The sequence below is a fragment of the Heterodontus francisci genome, chromosome 29 (assembly GCF_036365525.1).
Source record: "Heterodontus francisci isolate sHetFra1 chromosome 29, sHetFra1.hap1, whole genome shotgun sequence".
In the NCBI taxonomy this organism is placed as follows: Eukaryota; Metazoa; Chordata; class Chondrichthyes; order Heterodontiformes; family Heterodontidae; genus Heterodontus; species Heterodontus francisci.
In genome coordinates, this window is record NC_090399.1 from 42,444,759 (window position 1) to 42,460,183 (window position 15,425).

At 47.5% G+C, this 15,425-nt stretch overlaps 1 protein-coding gene across 1 annotated transcript in view; it reads right to left on the bottom strand.

Annotated features, from left to right (window-relative positions):
- Nucleotides 1-15,425, bottom strand: part of LOC137346250 (class I histocompatibility antigen, F10 alpha chain-like) — a 94,349-nt gene that overhangs the window by 17,982 nt on the left and 60,942 nt on the right. The window contains exons 3-4 of the mRNA XM_068009698.1: nt 8,180-8,452; nt 7,375-7,638 (exon numbers count right to left, since the gene is read on the bottom strand). Of these exons, the coding sequence (XP_067865799.1) occupies nt 7,375-7,638; nt 8,180-8,452 (537 nt within the window). The remainder of the gene's footprint in view (nt 1-7,374; nt 7,639-8,179; nt 8,453-15,425) is intronic.

Here is a 15,425-nt window from a genome sequence, read left to right on the forward strand (position 1 = left end):
TAAGCTAACCAACTAATTATGAATTACTAACAAACTAACTGTGGAGCTGTGGAGACAGTTTATAAAAAAAACTCACAAGCAGAAGCTAACAGGACAGCTGCAGATAGCTTAATAGTAGCCTATTGTTTAATAATCAGCCTAACAGTTCAAGGAGGGGGGATGTGAAACTACTGAAATAAAATGCCAAAATAAAATAACCAATCATGCAATGATAACAGAAGTCTACAAACCACTCAGAAGCAAAGGGGAGGGGGGGGGGGGTTACTAGTTTTGTTTGAATAGCTATAAGAAAGACTTGCTGTAGTGAGCACATGTTCTTTTGTTTTGCTCTTTTGTTTTGTTCTTTTGCATGTTCTTTTTCTTTGCTTTGTAACAATCACGTCCTGCAATAAAGTTTCTAAAAGTTACGATCGGACTTCGTCTCTCTTTGTAACTGATGGGATCTAACAACTTGGCATAGTCGGCAGGATCGCTGGAGGATTAAAACCGAAGCCCGAGACATCAGATCTATATCGGCACCCCGGAGGTAAGGACTCCTCTTTACGTTAAAAAGTCCTCGGCCGTTGTCTAATTTCGGTTCCCTACCACGCAATTTCGAACTTTTCTGAGGCTCGAGACCCCCTTATAAACGTCTGACTCGGCGGTATTTGACAACATACCGACTCGGCTACAAAGCCCGCGGCTTGAGACCCCCTTCCCTCCCTGAATGAATCGATACAATGTGACGAAGACGACCGACAGTTACCAAACACCGTCAAAGGCGGGCGGGCCCTGGCAGATGTTTCCAAAGATGAAATCCTTCGGCAGTTAAAAGGATATATAGAACAACAGTTGAATTTGGCTAAAACGTGTACCGAAATTGAACAGAAATATGGTGTCTCCAAGGGACAATGGTCCTTGGAAGATATAAAGAGAGTTTGGGGAAAAATGACCCGTTTAAAGGATAAAGAACGGACCCAACGGTCCTTGGCCGTTATGGGCCAGATCTGACAGAGTAATGAGATTATCCGGCAAGCTGAACGCGACCGTGACCTGACCAATACGAAGGCGGTTTGCGAACAATTGAAGAGGGAAAAGCTTAAATCAGAAAAGTTAGAATCTGAAAACAAAGAGACAATTACGAGAAGAACAGGCAGCCCAGCCAAAGGGCCCGGGACCACCCTGCGGACCTCCACAGCCCCACTTGTACCCGAACATGGACTCATTACGCAAAGAACTACAGAAAACACAACGACGGGAAGCCGGTATAGAGGAAGCGGAGTCCTCCAGCAAGGAGAATAACTCGGATGATGAGCTTTCTTTTGCACAGCTCACCCCCTTAAAAACAGAAACGTGTTAAGGTCAAACAGGAAAAGAAGACTACAGACGGCAATGAGGTGATCACGTCTGAGCACCAGACACACTGGATGCACGTCCCTGCGGACCCTGAGAAAATCGATAAATGGTCTGAAGAATTGCCAGACCCGAAAAAGGGAGCAGTTGGAATGTTTGAAGGGAATTTACAACCTCTACCCGTGGGACAGGGGACAGATTTTGACTGTAATGGTGCTCGGGCGAGCGGGCCGAAGACTGAACAGAGAGGTCCAAACCGCTCTGGGCGAGGACGAGCAACAACTAGATGCGGGATGGGCTGTGATTAGTCAGTGGCTGCTAGCGTTCTGCCCCGCAAAAACGGATTGGAGCAAAATTGCCGCATGTCAGCAAAAAGGTACCGAAGAGGTGCGGGAGTATGAAGAGAGGTTTAGATCTACTTGGTTTGAATACTCGAGGATAACGGACCTTGCCCCGGAGGACTTCCGCTTCCCACGTCTGAAGTCGGCGTTTGTCACGGGATTAAAACCAGAACTATCAAAGATGTTGAAGGTAAACCTACCGAATTGGGAAGGCACAGATATATCCTTCGCAATGTTGGTCGACCGGTCCAGTCAGCTGGACAGGGACTTGGCAGCGAAGCTCCGAGCTCTGCAGGGGGGTTGGGCATCCAGAGGCCCTGATAGGAAGCAAGATAGGTGACCTGAGACATGCCACTACTGCGGAAAGGAAGGCCATTGGGCTAAGATGTGTACAGCCAGGGGACGGGGAAGAGGACGGCACCAAGACCAGGTCCCTCCCCTGAGGGCAATGACCTCGAAGTATTTAAACAGTTGACACCTCAGCAACGGAAAGAATTACTTGGTGCGGCAAAAAACTAGCAGAGCCCTCCCTCGCCTTCTCGGTGCCCCTCCTGGCGCTAATAGAACAACAAAGAGATGGATTGTATATAACCGTGAGGGTGGGCGATCAATATATAGACTGCCGAATGGATATCGGAGCCGAATTAACGTGTCTATCTCAACGATACAGGAACTCTATACCGATGGACGGTAAAGTTAAGACCACCCACGGGGCTGGTGGATATGGGTTGGTGATCAGGAAAACTCAGCCCGTTCGCATTGGTCTTGGTCCACACGAATTGATAACACCAGTCTGGATAGGTCCGGTGGACCAGGCCCTTCTGGGTATGGACGTTCTGACTCAGCTGAACTCCTCGTTGCATTTTGAAGGTGGCCAGGTAACATGGTCTATCAGAAGTCTGAAGAAGGAGGAGCTGAGGGAGCACCCAATATGGGCTCGGGATAAGAACGATTGTGGGCGACTTCAAATGGAACCGGTAACGTTTACAGGATCCGCTCCGCCCTGTACTAAACAATACCCCATTAGTCCAACATCTATTGCAGGAATCTGACCCGTAATTAGACAGCTAGAGGAGCAAGGCATGCTGGTTAAAACACACAGTACCTCAAACAGCCCTGTGTAGCCAGTACGGAAACCAAACGGGACCTGACGGCTTACTGTTGACTATAGAAGGGCTAACCAGTGTATTGATCAAAAGACTCCTCTGGTAGCTGACCCCTCCACGGTATTCAATGCCCTGAGGCCGGAACATGAATGGTTCTCTGTTATCGACATGGCCAATGGATTTTGTTCGGTGCCACTGGCACCCGAGGACCAACTGTGGTTCGCCTTTCCCGTTCGACAACAACAGTACACCTGGACCCGGCTGCCACAGGGTTTCCACAACAGCCCTACGGTATTTCATATGGCCCTACAAAACCATTTGAGGGAGTTACCTTCCATACACTCCACGGTCATCCAGTACGTGGACAACATCCTGTTAGCCTCTGAAACGGAAGAACAACACGAACAAGATCTGCTGGACCACCTTCATCGGAGAGGACACAAGGCCAGTATCGACAAAGCACAAATTGCCCAAGAAGAGGTCGTGTACCTGGGACAAAAGATTTCAAATGAAAAGAGGGAACTTACCTCGGACAGGACCACAGCCATCCGGGCTGCCAAACAGCCCACCACTATCCAGGAGATTAGGTCCTTTCTGGGTTTGTGTAATTTCAACAGAAATTGAATCAACTCCTACACACAACTGGCTCAACCATTAACCGATCTCTTGAAGGGAAAGTGGGCCTCTAAAGAATCAGTTACTCTAGCCAAAGAACAAGAGGCCTTCGAAAGCTTAAAGAGGGCCTTGTGCTCGGCGCCAGCCCTGGGAATCCCCGGCAACGGGAAACCGTTTACCCTGTTTGTACATGAAAAAGAGGGATATATGACCGCCATATTGACACAGGAGCATGGGGACCAACAGAGACCTATTGGATACAATTCGAGAAAACAGGATGGGGCAGTTGTTTAAGGGCCATGGAAGCTACATGCCAAGCTGTGATGGCTACTGCAGGTCTGGTATTGGATCCAAAGCTAACAGTCAAGTGCCCGCACACTGTCCACACATTGCTGTCCATGAATAGAGAATCCCAAGTGACAGCAGCCAAATGGACCCAATGGACAACGGTCCTAGAGGCCCCCAGCCTCCATATAGTCCGAGCCAGCCTGATAAACCCAGCAACTATGCTCCCATTGCCTGGGGAGCAAGAGGGGGAAGAGCATGACTGCGTGGAGGCTATGATAGAGACAGAGAAAGTAACCTTAGCAGCAGAGGAGGCACTGCACAATCCAGATTTAATCCTTTTTACAGACAGCTCCTCCTTTGTTGACAACGGTACCTGGAAAGCAGGATGGGCAGTTACAACCTTACACAAAGTCATGGCGACAGGATGGCTGCCCTCTGGGACGTCAGCCCAACAGGCGGAATTGCAGGTCCTGTCGGAGGCATGTCGGATAGCGGAGGGAAAGACGGCTAATATTTATATGGACTCACGATACACCTTTGGAGTTGCTCACGACATTGGTCAGTTGTGGCGTAAGAGAGGATTTCTCACTGCTGCTGGTACACCTATCCGAAACGGGGAAGAGGTTCGAGACTTGCTAGAGGCCATGCAATTACCACAAGAGGTGTCCATTCTGAAATGTAAAGCCTATACGAAGGACAATACCATAGAGGCACAGGGAAACGCCCTAACCGACCAGGCAGCCAAGGGAGCCACCTCGCAGGGTGATTCTTCGGATGTAGGGACGCAAATATGTAAACTGGGTGCACCCAGTCTGGCACAAGATCGACAAATGATGCAGAGCGAGTGCTCCAGAGACAAAAAATGGAGATGGATAGAGGCAGGGATCAAGCGATGTGAAGACGGCATCTGAAGACAAAGGGACACCAATAGGCCAGTCGCGCCACAGGCGCTGATGTCCTTTTTAGCCCAACAGATTCACTCCTGGGGGCACCTGGCCCTGCAACAGATGACGGCTCGGTTCCAGAAAGGCTGGTGGGGTCGGGGGTTCAAAAAACAGGCCCAGCTGCTGGCTGACCGCTGTGTGGTCTGTCAGAAAAACAATCCAGGACCCACCACGATAATGCCTCAACTAAGAGCTCCTGCTCCAGCCGGCTCCTCCCAGTGCTTGCAAGTTGACCATATCACTCTCCCACCTGGCCAGGGATACACCGGCATTCTCGTTATTGTCGACAGATTTTCCAGATGGTTACAGGCCGTCCCAGCCAGAAGAGCCACAGCCAACCACACCGCTATTCTGACCAAGGGACTCATTTTACAGGCGCGGTCTGTCAGGAAGTCTGTCGGCTACTGAACATTACGTGGAATTTAAACTGTCCTCAGGCGAAGTGGAGCGAATGAACCAGACCCTAAAGCAATGACTATCCTAGTATCACCAGGAAGGAATACCATGGCCCCAGGCATTGTCGATAGTTCTGTGCAGTATTAGGGCGACTCTGAACAGAACTACAGGCCTGAGTCCATTTGAAATAATAACAGGGAGACCCATGTCTCCGCCGGGAACAATTGATTTGCAAAAAGCTGATTGTCACCTGATGAGTGATGGCTTACTGGAATATTGTCAGAACCTAACAAATGCTATCAGTTCTGCTTCTTCGCAGGTATCGGCAGTTTGGGGTGACCCACCAGAAAGAGGGCACGACATCGTCCCGGGGGTCTGGGCCTACGTGAAGAAAATACATAAAGAACCATTGGGCGCCAAGTGGGAGGGACCTTTCCAGGTGCTACTGACCACCCAGGCAGCAGTTCAAGTCGAAGGGAAGAAAGCCTGGATACACGTCTCTCACGTCAAACGAGCGACCCGTGACTAAAGACCGACCAGTTATCAGGAAAATTAGCATTTGCCAATATGTTCAGAATTTTTATTATCCTCTTTGCATGCATTTTAAATATCTGCTTACTTTTAGCTAACCAAACCTTTCCACTTTGGGGAACTAATTGAGTGTCGGTAACAGCATTTGCAACTATACTGTGTTCATAGACCCCCCCCCCAGGCAACAACGTCTCCATTTCCCTTTTTAATCACACAGGTCAAAACCATTGGAATCTCACGTTTCTGCCCAAGGCACTAAATGCTTCCAAATTCCCCTCCTATAGTGGCACTTACTTTATTTGCGGCCACAAGGCCTATCCCTGGTTGCCGAAACTTTGGACAGGATCATGTTATTTGGGTTATGTTACACCTTACATCCATCACTTGACCTCCCTGCCTGTGCCACCTCACTGGTAAAGGATGAGGCGAGCTTTCACAGAGACGGAGAGATTCTTTGCGATCTTGTTTCCCTGGTATGGGACAGCTAAGCTGGCCAGGGAATCTATTAACATGGTCTCTGTTCTAGAAAAAGTTGCCAACGACACCGCTGAAGCCCTGGTTAAAATAAATACAGAAATGGTGGCTATCCAGACAGTGGCCCTTCAGAACCGAATGGCCCTAGATTTTATCCTTGCAGAAAAGGGGGGGTACTTGCGCCTTGATAGGGCCCGAATGCTGCACCTACATTCTAGACAGCTCCAAAGAGATCTCTAATCTGGCGGAGCACATCGAAAAGGAGATAGAAAAGCTCAAACAACCCCCCAATCCCGCCTCATGGGGTTGGGCAACTGGTTGGTTGGGCTCAATAGGGACCTCAATGGTACATGGTTTGGTCTTTTTTGGTATAATCATAACTTTGTATTTTATGTTTTTGCTGATTAAGTGCTGTTGTAAACAAGTAACTGAAGCCCCTGCCAAACTTATGCCTTTACAGAGCTCCCACCGCCCCCTCTTGTGGCACAAGTGGGCAACGTATTAAGCGCAACCCCTCTGGGTGTTGACGGCTGTTTCTAGACAAGTAGAGACCATTAAAGGCACCAAGGTGGGATTGATGGAAAGATTCTTAAAGAAGTTTGAAGAGTCAAAGTGGGGACTCTGGGGACAGATTAAAAGTAAGCTAAATCAGCAAACAAACTAACTGTGCAGTTGTGGAGCCAATTTATAAAACATAACAGCCTAAGAAGCTAACAGGACAGCTGCAGATAGTTTAATAGTAGAGTATTGTTTAATAATCAGCCTAACAGTTCAAGGAGGGGGAATGTGAAACTACTGAAATAAAATGCAAGAATAAAATGCTGAGTCGAATGAACCAATCATGGACTGATAATAGAAGTCTGCAAACCACTCAGAAATAAGGGGGGGGGGGGGGGGGAGGCGTTACTAGTTTTGTTTGAATAACTATAAGAAAGGCTTTTATATAAGAAAGACTTGCTGCAGTGAGCACATGTTCTTTTGCATGTTCTTTGTTTTGCTTTTTGTTCTTTTGTACCCTTGCAACGTAACAACCATATACGGCAATAAAGTTTCTAAAAGTTATGGTCGGACTTCGTTTCTCTTTGTAACCGATGGGATCCAACAGTTACTTACAAAATATTGTTTAGTTAATGGGAATTTTTAGTTTAGATAAATCTTGCCCTGTAATTCTTGAAATTGCTCTGGGAATGTCAGATCTTGTGTTTTACCATTAACGGTCTCACTGAGGTGGAAACACTGTGTATCCTGGGCCTCAGCCTGTCCTGGGCTGGTAGCTCAGCACTGACCCTCCCTCCTGTGCTCCTGCTCTGAGGCTGGGACCCCTCTAACAGTGAGAGACAGTCTTACCATAAATCACCACCATCATCTCCGTCAGCCCGCTGTGCTCCACCCGACAGGAATACTCAGCCTGGTCTTCCGGATCAAACTCTATCCATTTCCGGATCTGGTAGGTTCTGTCGTGATTGGGTAAAATCCCAGAGGACAGGGTCTCATCGATCATCACTCCATCTCTCCACAGAGTCACCTCGATGGCCTGAGGGTAAAACCCAGTGACGACACAGGACAGCCGGTTAGAATCACCTGGACGTGTAAAGGACACGACGGGGGCGACTGAGAGAGAGAAAGAGGAATCAGTACAAGAAGCTTGAGGTTGTGTGTCCCGGAGCACCCCACCCCCCCGCCAATTCACCAACTCACACTTGCCCTCAGATACCCCCACGACTTCACTCACCGATTCTTGGTCCATTCATCCGCACATCCCCTCATTCACCGACTCTCAGTCCCTCCCTCCCTTCACTCTCCGACTCTCGGTCCCACCCCCCTCACTCACTCACTGACTCTCAGTCTCTCCTCCTCAATATCTCACCGACTCTCTGTCCCCCCACCTCGCTCACCGACTCTCAGTCCGTCTGTTCCCCCCCTGCTCACCGACTCAGTCCCTCCCCCTCACTCACTCACTGACTCTCAGTCCCTCCCCCTCACTCACTCACTCAACTCTCAGTCCCTCCCCCTCACTCACTCACCGACTCTCAGCCCCTCCGTCCCCCCCTCGCTCACCGACTCTCAGTCCCTCCCCCTCACTCACTCAACTCTCAGTCCCTCCCCCTCACTCACTCACTGACTCTCAGTCCCTCCGTCCCCCCTTACTCACCGACTCTCAGTTCTCGCTGTCCGTACAGCAGGTATTTCCTCAGCCACTCAATACACTCCTCCTCCAAGTAATTCTTCCAGCCCAGATTGCCAACTCTGTCCTGGTTCCAATTGTGTTGGATGTTCTGCCCCCATGGGACCGGTGTCACCCACACCATGTGATCCTTGTCAAAGCTGAGGAAGTCTCGTCCGTCCCAGCCGTACTGGTTGAATCCAGTGCTGGTCCCATCGTCCCGCAGGTCACAGCCGGTCATCATCTGGATTGTACGGATCCCTGTCAATAAGACACACCCAGCCAATCAGACCCAGTACCGCTGGGAGCCCCCGCCCACCACAAAAACAGCCAATCAGGCACAATGACAATAGGCGACCCCACCCACTATCCCCCAGCTAACAGCCAATCAGATCCAGTCCCACTGGGAGACCCCGCCCACCACACAGCCAATCAGCCTCTGTCCCACTGGGAGACCCCGCCCACTATTCCCCAGCTAACAGCCAATCAGACCTAGTCCCACTGGGAGACCCCGCCCACTGCCTGTTATTAATCACCTGGGGAGATGGGGCATTTAAAGAAGCCCCGGAACCCAACGGTGTATTTAAAAGGACAGGTGCTGTAGGATCTGTAAACTGAAAGGGCCCCAGGAAACCAATCTGTATATATAAAGAAACGTGATCTACATATTTTAAAGAGCACTTGGATGCTGATCTGTCTATTTAAAAGGACACCCCTGGACCTTGTTCTGTGTATTTAAAGCAACATTCCCCCACATCCGAACCCTGTTCTCTATTTAAAGGAGCACTCCCCCTTTTCTGGACCCTGTTCTGTATATTTACAACAACACTCACCACCACCTTCTCAAGGGCAATTCGGGATGGACAATAAATGCTGGCCTCGCCAGCAATGCCCACATCTCCCGAGCGAATGAAAAAAAAATACTGCCCTGACCCCGAGCCCTCTTTCTGTGCACTTAAAGGAACACTCCCCCACCCCCAGACCTGGTTCTGTGTATTTAAAGGAACACCACCCTGCCCCCAGACCTTGTTCTGTGTAATTAAAGGGACATTCCCCCACATCCAAACCCTGTTCTGTGTCTTTAAAGGAATACCCCACCCCGGACTCTGTTCTGTGTACTTAACTGAACACTCCCGCAACCTCAAATCTTGTTCTGTATAATTTAAAATGTTACGACCAGGTGAGAAATGTGTCTAGGGGTCTATTACTATCTTCACCTGGTCTAGGGGTTACTATCTTCACCTGGTCTTATTGCAACAGGGTTTAATTTTAAATACACTGTGTATTGAACTCCCCCTTTGTGAATCCTTGTTCACAACTTTCCAATTATAAGGCAAAGAAATGAGCAGAAACAGGTTTTCTTTGGTTTAAAGAAGAAAAGTGAAATTTACTAAACTTATTTAAACTTAAACTCTAAGATGGTTCACACCTACGGATATATGACACACCCATGCTAGCATGCACAGACGATTCACACATGCAAATAGGAACAGAAAAGAGAGGAAATTATAAGGTGAAAGGTTTAAGGCAGTCTATAATGGAGGTTCTTTACTGTGCTTCGAGCTCACTTGATTGTTGGTAGTCTTGCTGTTCATCGGGGCCCAGTGTTCTTCTTAAACCTTATTCACATAGGAGAATTTTCTCTCTTTGAGGTTCACATGTTTTCACAAGATTCAATTCCCTGAGAGATGGGCAGGCAGACAGGAGAGAGATGTTCTCAGTCCAAGAGCAAACAGCCTTCTGATTTTCAAACACACTGCGGCAAGTTCAAAATTCAAACAACTCCAACAGTCAGCCAGCCATGTAATCGAACCAGTCCGGCCACATCTGTTTGTGTATTCGGCCATCTTTGCAGTTAACCTGGAATGCTAGCATTTCCACCTTCAACGCCTGGTAATCAAACGTCCACTATGGATTAAATTGGAGCAGGGAATTGCTCCTTTGTCCTTGGAAGTACTTGTCTGTTGAGATGCTAATGTCTCTTTCCAGCCAAAGTTTCTAATTGTTTTTTTAAAGCAGTTTAAAATCAAAGTTCATGTGGCAAAATTAATTTCCCTCATTCTTGGCCAGTGGGGGTTTGCCTGACAAAAGGAACATTCCCCCACCTGCCTGGAGGGAGTTGGGATTGGCGGCGGATCTGTGAGGAACCAGTTACCAGGGAGTGTATAAAGCGAGACCCAGGCTCAGGGCCTTCACCTACCTGGAGGGAGTCGGGAGAGGCGGCGGATCTGCGAGGAACCAATTACTATGGAGTGTGCAAAGCGAGACCCAGGCTCAGGGCCTTCACCCACCTGGAGGGAGTCAGGAGAGGCGGCGGATCTACGAGGAACCTGAAGCGTATAAAGAGAGACCTAGGCTCAGGGCCTTCACTGACCTGGAGGGAGTTGGGAGAGGTGGCTGATCTGTGAAGAGCCAATTAGATGCCGGAGTTTAAAAAAAACACCATTGCATCACAGGAAAGTCATGAGTTGATTGGCTGGTGAGTATTGCTGCTTTGAGACTGAGTTTAAACAATTGAGAATTTAAATCATTAAACATTTTAAGTATTAATCACAAGTAACAAGTGAGTAGCTGGTGAGTCTTGTCTTTTATTTTTAAATAAGCTTTATAACTATTGGTGAGGTTAATTCTACTATTGGGAACATTTTAGTATTGGTAGGATGTATTAATAGTGGTAAGGTTTATCAGTATTGGTAGTTTCTTATTAGCAATGGTAAAGTTATTATGACTATTGGTAAGGTTTATTACTACTGGTAGGATTTATTAGTAGTAGCACGGCTTATTAGTAGCATGGTTTAATTGTAGTACCAAGGTTTATTATCTAACAGACAGAGAAATGGCAGGGTTGCTCCAACCTCTGGAGGGCACATCCTGTGTTGTGTGGGAACTCCAGGACACTTCCCATATCCTGGTAAACCATATGTGCTGGAATTGTCAGCAGTTGCAAAGCCTGAGCTCTGGGTTTCAGAACTTAAGCAACAACTGGTGTCACTGCGGAGCATCCGTGAGATTGATAGCTTTGTGGATAGCACATTTATAGATGTGGTCACCCTGCAGCTTAACAGTGTATAGGAAAAGAGGAATAGATGACCACCAGACAGTCAGGTAGTGAAGGAGACCCCTGACTGCATCTCATTCTCCAACCAGTATTCAGTTCTGAATACTGATGATTGTTCACCTGGGGAGTGCAGTCAGAGCCGAGGCCATGGCACCACGGGTGGCTCAGCTGCACAGGGGAGCACAATGAGGCAATAGTGATAAGAGATTCAATAGTCAGGGGAACAGACAGATGTTTCTGTGACAGCAGACGTGAATCCAGGATGGTGTGTTGCCTCCATGGTGCCAGGATCAAGGATGTCACTGGCTGCAGAGCACTCTGAGGGGAAAGAGGGAACAACCAACAGTCATGGCTCATACTGGTAACAACATAGTTAGAATGAGGGATGTGGCCCTGCAGAAAGAGTTTAGTGAGCTTGGTAAGAAATAAGCAAGTAGGACCTCAAAATTAGTCATCTCCAGACTGCTCCCAGTGCCACATGCAAATGAGTATAGAAATAGGACGATAGTGCAGATGAATGCACGGCTGGAAAGATGTTCCAGGAGGGAGGGCTTTAGATTCCTGGGACACTGGGACCAGTTCTGGAGAAGGTGGGACCTGTCAAGACTGGGTGGGTTGCATCTGAACAGAGCTGGGACAAATGTCCTCGTGGGGCGATTTGCTAGTGTTATTGGGGAGAGTTTAAACTAACTTGGCAGGGCTGTGGGAACAGTGAGATAATACAAGAAAGGACACCAAGATGCACAGAGAATTGAAAGAGACCGATAGCATTAGAGTAGGAAATAGGAAAGTATTACGTGATGTCTGAGTGAGAGTGTTAGTACTTGATCATAGAGTCATTTACAGCACAGAAGGAAGCTGTTCGGCCCGTCGAGTCTGTGCTTTCTCTCCACTGAGCTATCCAGTCAGTCCCACTCCCCTGCTCAATCCCCATTGCCCTGCAAGTCTATTTCTCTCAGGTGGCCATCCGACTTCCTCTTGAAGTCATTGATCGTCTCCGCTTCCACCATCCTTGTGGACAGCGAGTTCCAGGTCATTACCACCCACTGTGTAAAAAGTGCTTCCTCATATTCTCCCTGCATCTTTTGTCCAAAACCTTCAATCTGTGTCCCCTAGCCCTTGTACCATTAGTTAATGGGAACAGTTTTTCCTCTAAGCTTGTCATAATCTTGTCCATTTCTATTAAATCTCCTCTCAATCTCTTTTGTTCTAAGGAGAACAAACCCAGCTTTTCCAACCTAACATTGTAACTAAAATCCTCCATCCCTAGAACCATTCTGGTAAATATCCTCTGCACCTTATCTCGGATCCTCACATCCTTCCTGAAGTGTGATAACCAGAACTGAACAGGATACTCCAGTTGGGGCCTAACCAGAGATTTATAAAGGTTCAGCACAACTTCCCTGCTTTTGTGCTCAATGCCTGTGTTTATGAAGCCCAAGATCTCATATGTTTAAAGAAGGGAATAGTTCCATATTGGATGGGAGTGAATGGAAAAGGACTATGAAGAATGCAAAGACAGGATTACAATGTACATGTGTAAACACAAAAAGTGTGGTGAATCAGGTTGGTGAGCTACAAGCACAAATAGCATTCTGGGAATATGATATGGTGGCAATAACGGAAACATGGCTTACAAATGGCGGGGACTGAGTGCTTAATATACAAGGATAGATGTTCAGCAAAGATAGAGAAGGAAATAAGGGAGGTGGGGTGGCAGTCCTGATTAGGGAAGACATTGCAGTGCTGGAAAGGGAGGATGCATGGAAGGGGTAAGGACAGAATCCATTTGGTTAGAGTTGAGGTGCAAAAAAGTCTATGATAACAGTCCTAGGAGTATTGTATAGTGAGAGAGATAGAAGAGCAAATCTGCAGGGAAATCACAAAGATGTGCAATAACTATGCAGTGGTGATACTGGAGGATGTCAGGCAAACCCTCCACCTGCCAAGAATGAGGAAAATTAATTTCGCCACATGGTGGGTGGAATGTCAAGGGAGATGGTTAGGTTCTCCGTTTTTGGAGATGGTCATTGCCTGGCAATTGTGTGGCGTGAATGTTACTTGCCACTTATCAGCCCAAGCCTGCATATTGTCCAGGTCTTGCTGCATTTCCACACAGACTTCCTCAGTATGTGAGTCATTGTGAATGGTGCAGAACATCGCACATTTATCAGCGAACATCCCCACTTCTGATCTTATGGTTAAAGGAAGGTCACTGATGAAGCAGCTAAAGATGGTTGGGCCTAGGACACTACCTTGAGGAACTCCTGCAGTAATGTCCTGGAGCTGAGATGATTGACCTCCAACAACCACAGCCATCTTCCTCTGCGTTAGGTATGACTCCGACCAGCAGAGAGTTTTCCACCTGATTCCCATTGATTCCAGTTTTGCTAGGGCTCCTTGATGCCATACTCTGTCAAAGGCAGTTACTCTCACCTCACCTCTTTTGTCCATGTTTGGACCAGGTTTGTACTGAGGTCAGGAGCTGAGTGGCCGTGACTTGGAACTATATCCCCGTTCCTTCACTGTCACTAGGTCAAAGGCCTGGATCTTCCTTCCTAACAGCACTGTGGGTGTACCTACCCAACATGGACTGCAGCGGTTCAAGAAGGCAGCTCACCAGCACCTTCCCAAGGGCAATAAGGGATGGACAATAAATGCTGGCCTAGCCAACGTTGCCCACATCTCCTGAACGAATGAAAAAAAATCATGCTTGACTAATCTAATTGAATTTTTTGATAAAGTAACAGGGAAGGTTGATCAAGGAAATGTTGTGGATGTTGTTCATGCGGATTGTAAAAAGGTATTTGATAACAGACAACATAAAAGGCTGATCAACAAAATTGAGGCTCATGGAATAGGTGGATCAATGCCCAATTGGATAAAAAAAAAAATTGGCTTAAGGACAGAAAACAGCGAGTTATAGTAAATGGTTGCTTTTCAGAATGGAGCGGGTAGACAGTGGTGTTCCCCAAGGGTCAGTGCTGGGATCAATGCTTTTATGTATGTTGTAAAAATGACTTGGATCTTGAAATACAGAAACAAATCCCAAAATTTGCTAATGACACCAACTTGGAGAACTTGAACTGCCTGCATCAGGACATAGATAGGACATAGTGCGCAGAAAGGGGCAGATGAAGTTTAACACAATGTGAGGTAATGCACTGTGGCAGAAGGAATAGGGAGAGGCAGTATATACTTAATGGCACAGTTCTAAAGAGTGTGCAAAAACAGAGGGACCTGGGGGTGCATGTGCATAGATCTTTGAAGGTTTCAGGACATATTGAGAGAGGATTAGTAAAGCATATGGGATCTTGGGCTTCATAAATAGAGGTACTGAGTACAAATGCAGGAAGATTATGCTGAGCCTTTATAAAGCTCTGGTTAGACCCTAACTGGAGTATTGCTTCCAATTCTGGTCACCACACTTCAGGAATGATGTGAGGGTCCTTGAGAGGGTGTAGAGGAGATTTACCAGAATGGTTCCAGGGATGGAGGATTTTAGTTACAAGGTTAGGTTAGAAAAGCTGGGTTTGTTCTCCTTGGAGCAAAGGAGATTGAGGGAGATTTAATAGATGTGTAGAAGATTATGACAGGCTTAGATAAGGTAATCAAGAAAAACTGTTCCCATTAACTAATGGTACAAGGACCAGGGGACACAGATTGAAAGTTTTGGGTAAGAGATGTAGGAGGAGGTTGAGGAGAAACGTTTTTACGCAGCAGGTGGTAATGACCTGGAACTCACTGCCCACAAGGATGATGGAAGCAGAGACGATCAATAACTTCAAAAGGAAATTGCACGGCCACCTGAGAGAAATAAACCTGCAGGGCTAGGGGGATTGAGCATAGCAGTGGGACTGAGTGGACAGTTCAGTGGAGAGTCAGCATGGACTTGATGGGCAAATGGCCTCCTTCTGTGCTGTAAATGACTCTATGTCTATGACCCCTGGACCCCATTCTGTGATTTAATGGAACAGTCTCCCACCCCCCACAACGCTGTTCTGTGTATTTAAAGCAACACTCCCTCACTCTTGGTGCACTGTGTATTTAAAGGAACACTCCCCCAACACCCCTCCCCCCCCACCCCGTTCTGTGTATTTAAAGGAACACTCCCTCACTCCGAAACCTTGCTCTGTGTATTTAAAGGAACACTCCCCCAACATCCACCCACCTCCC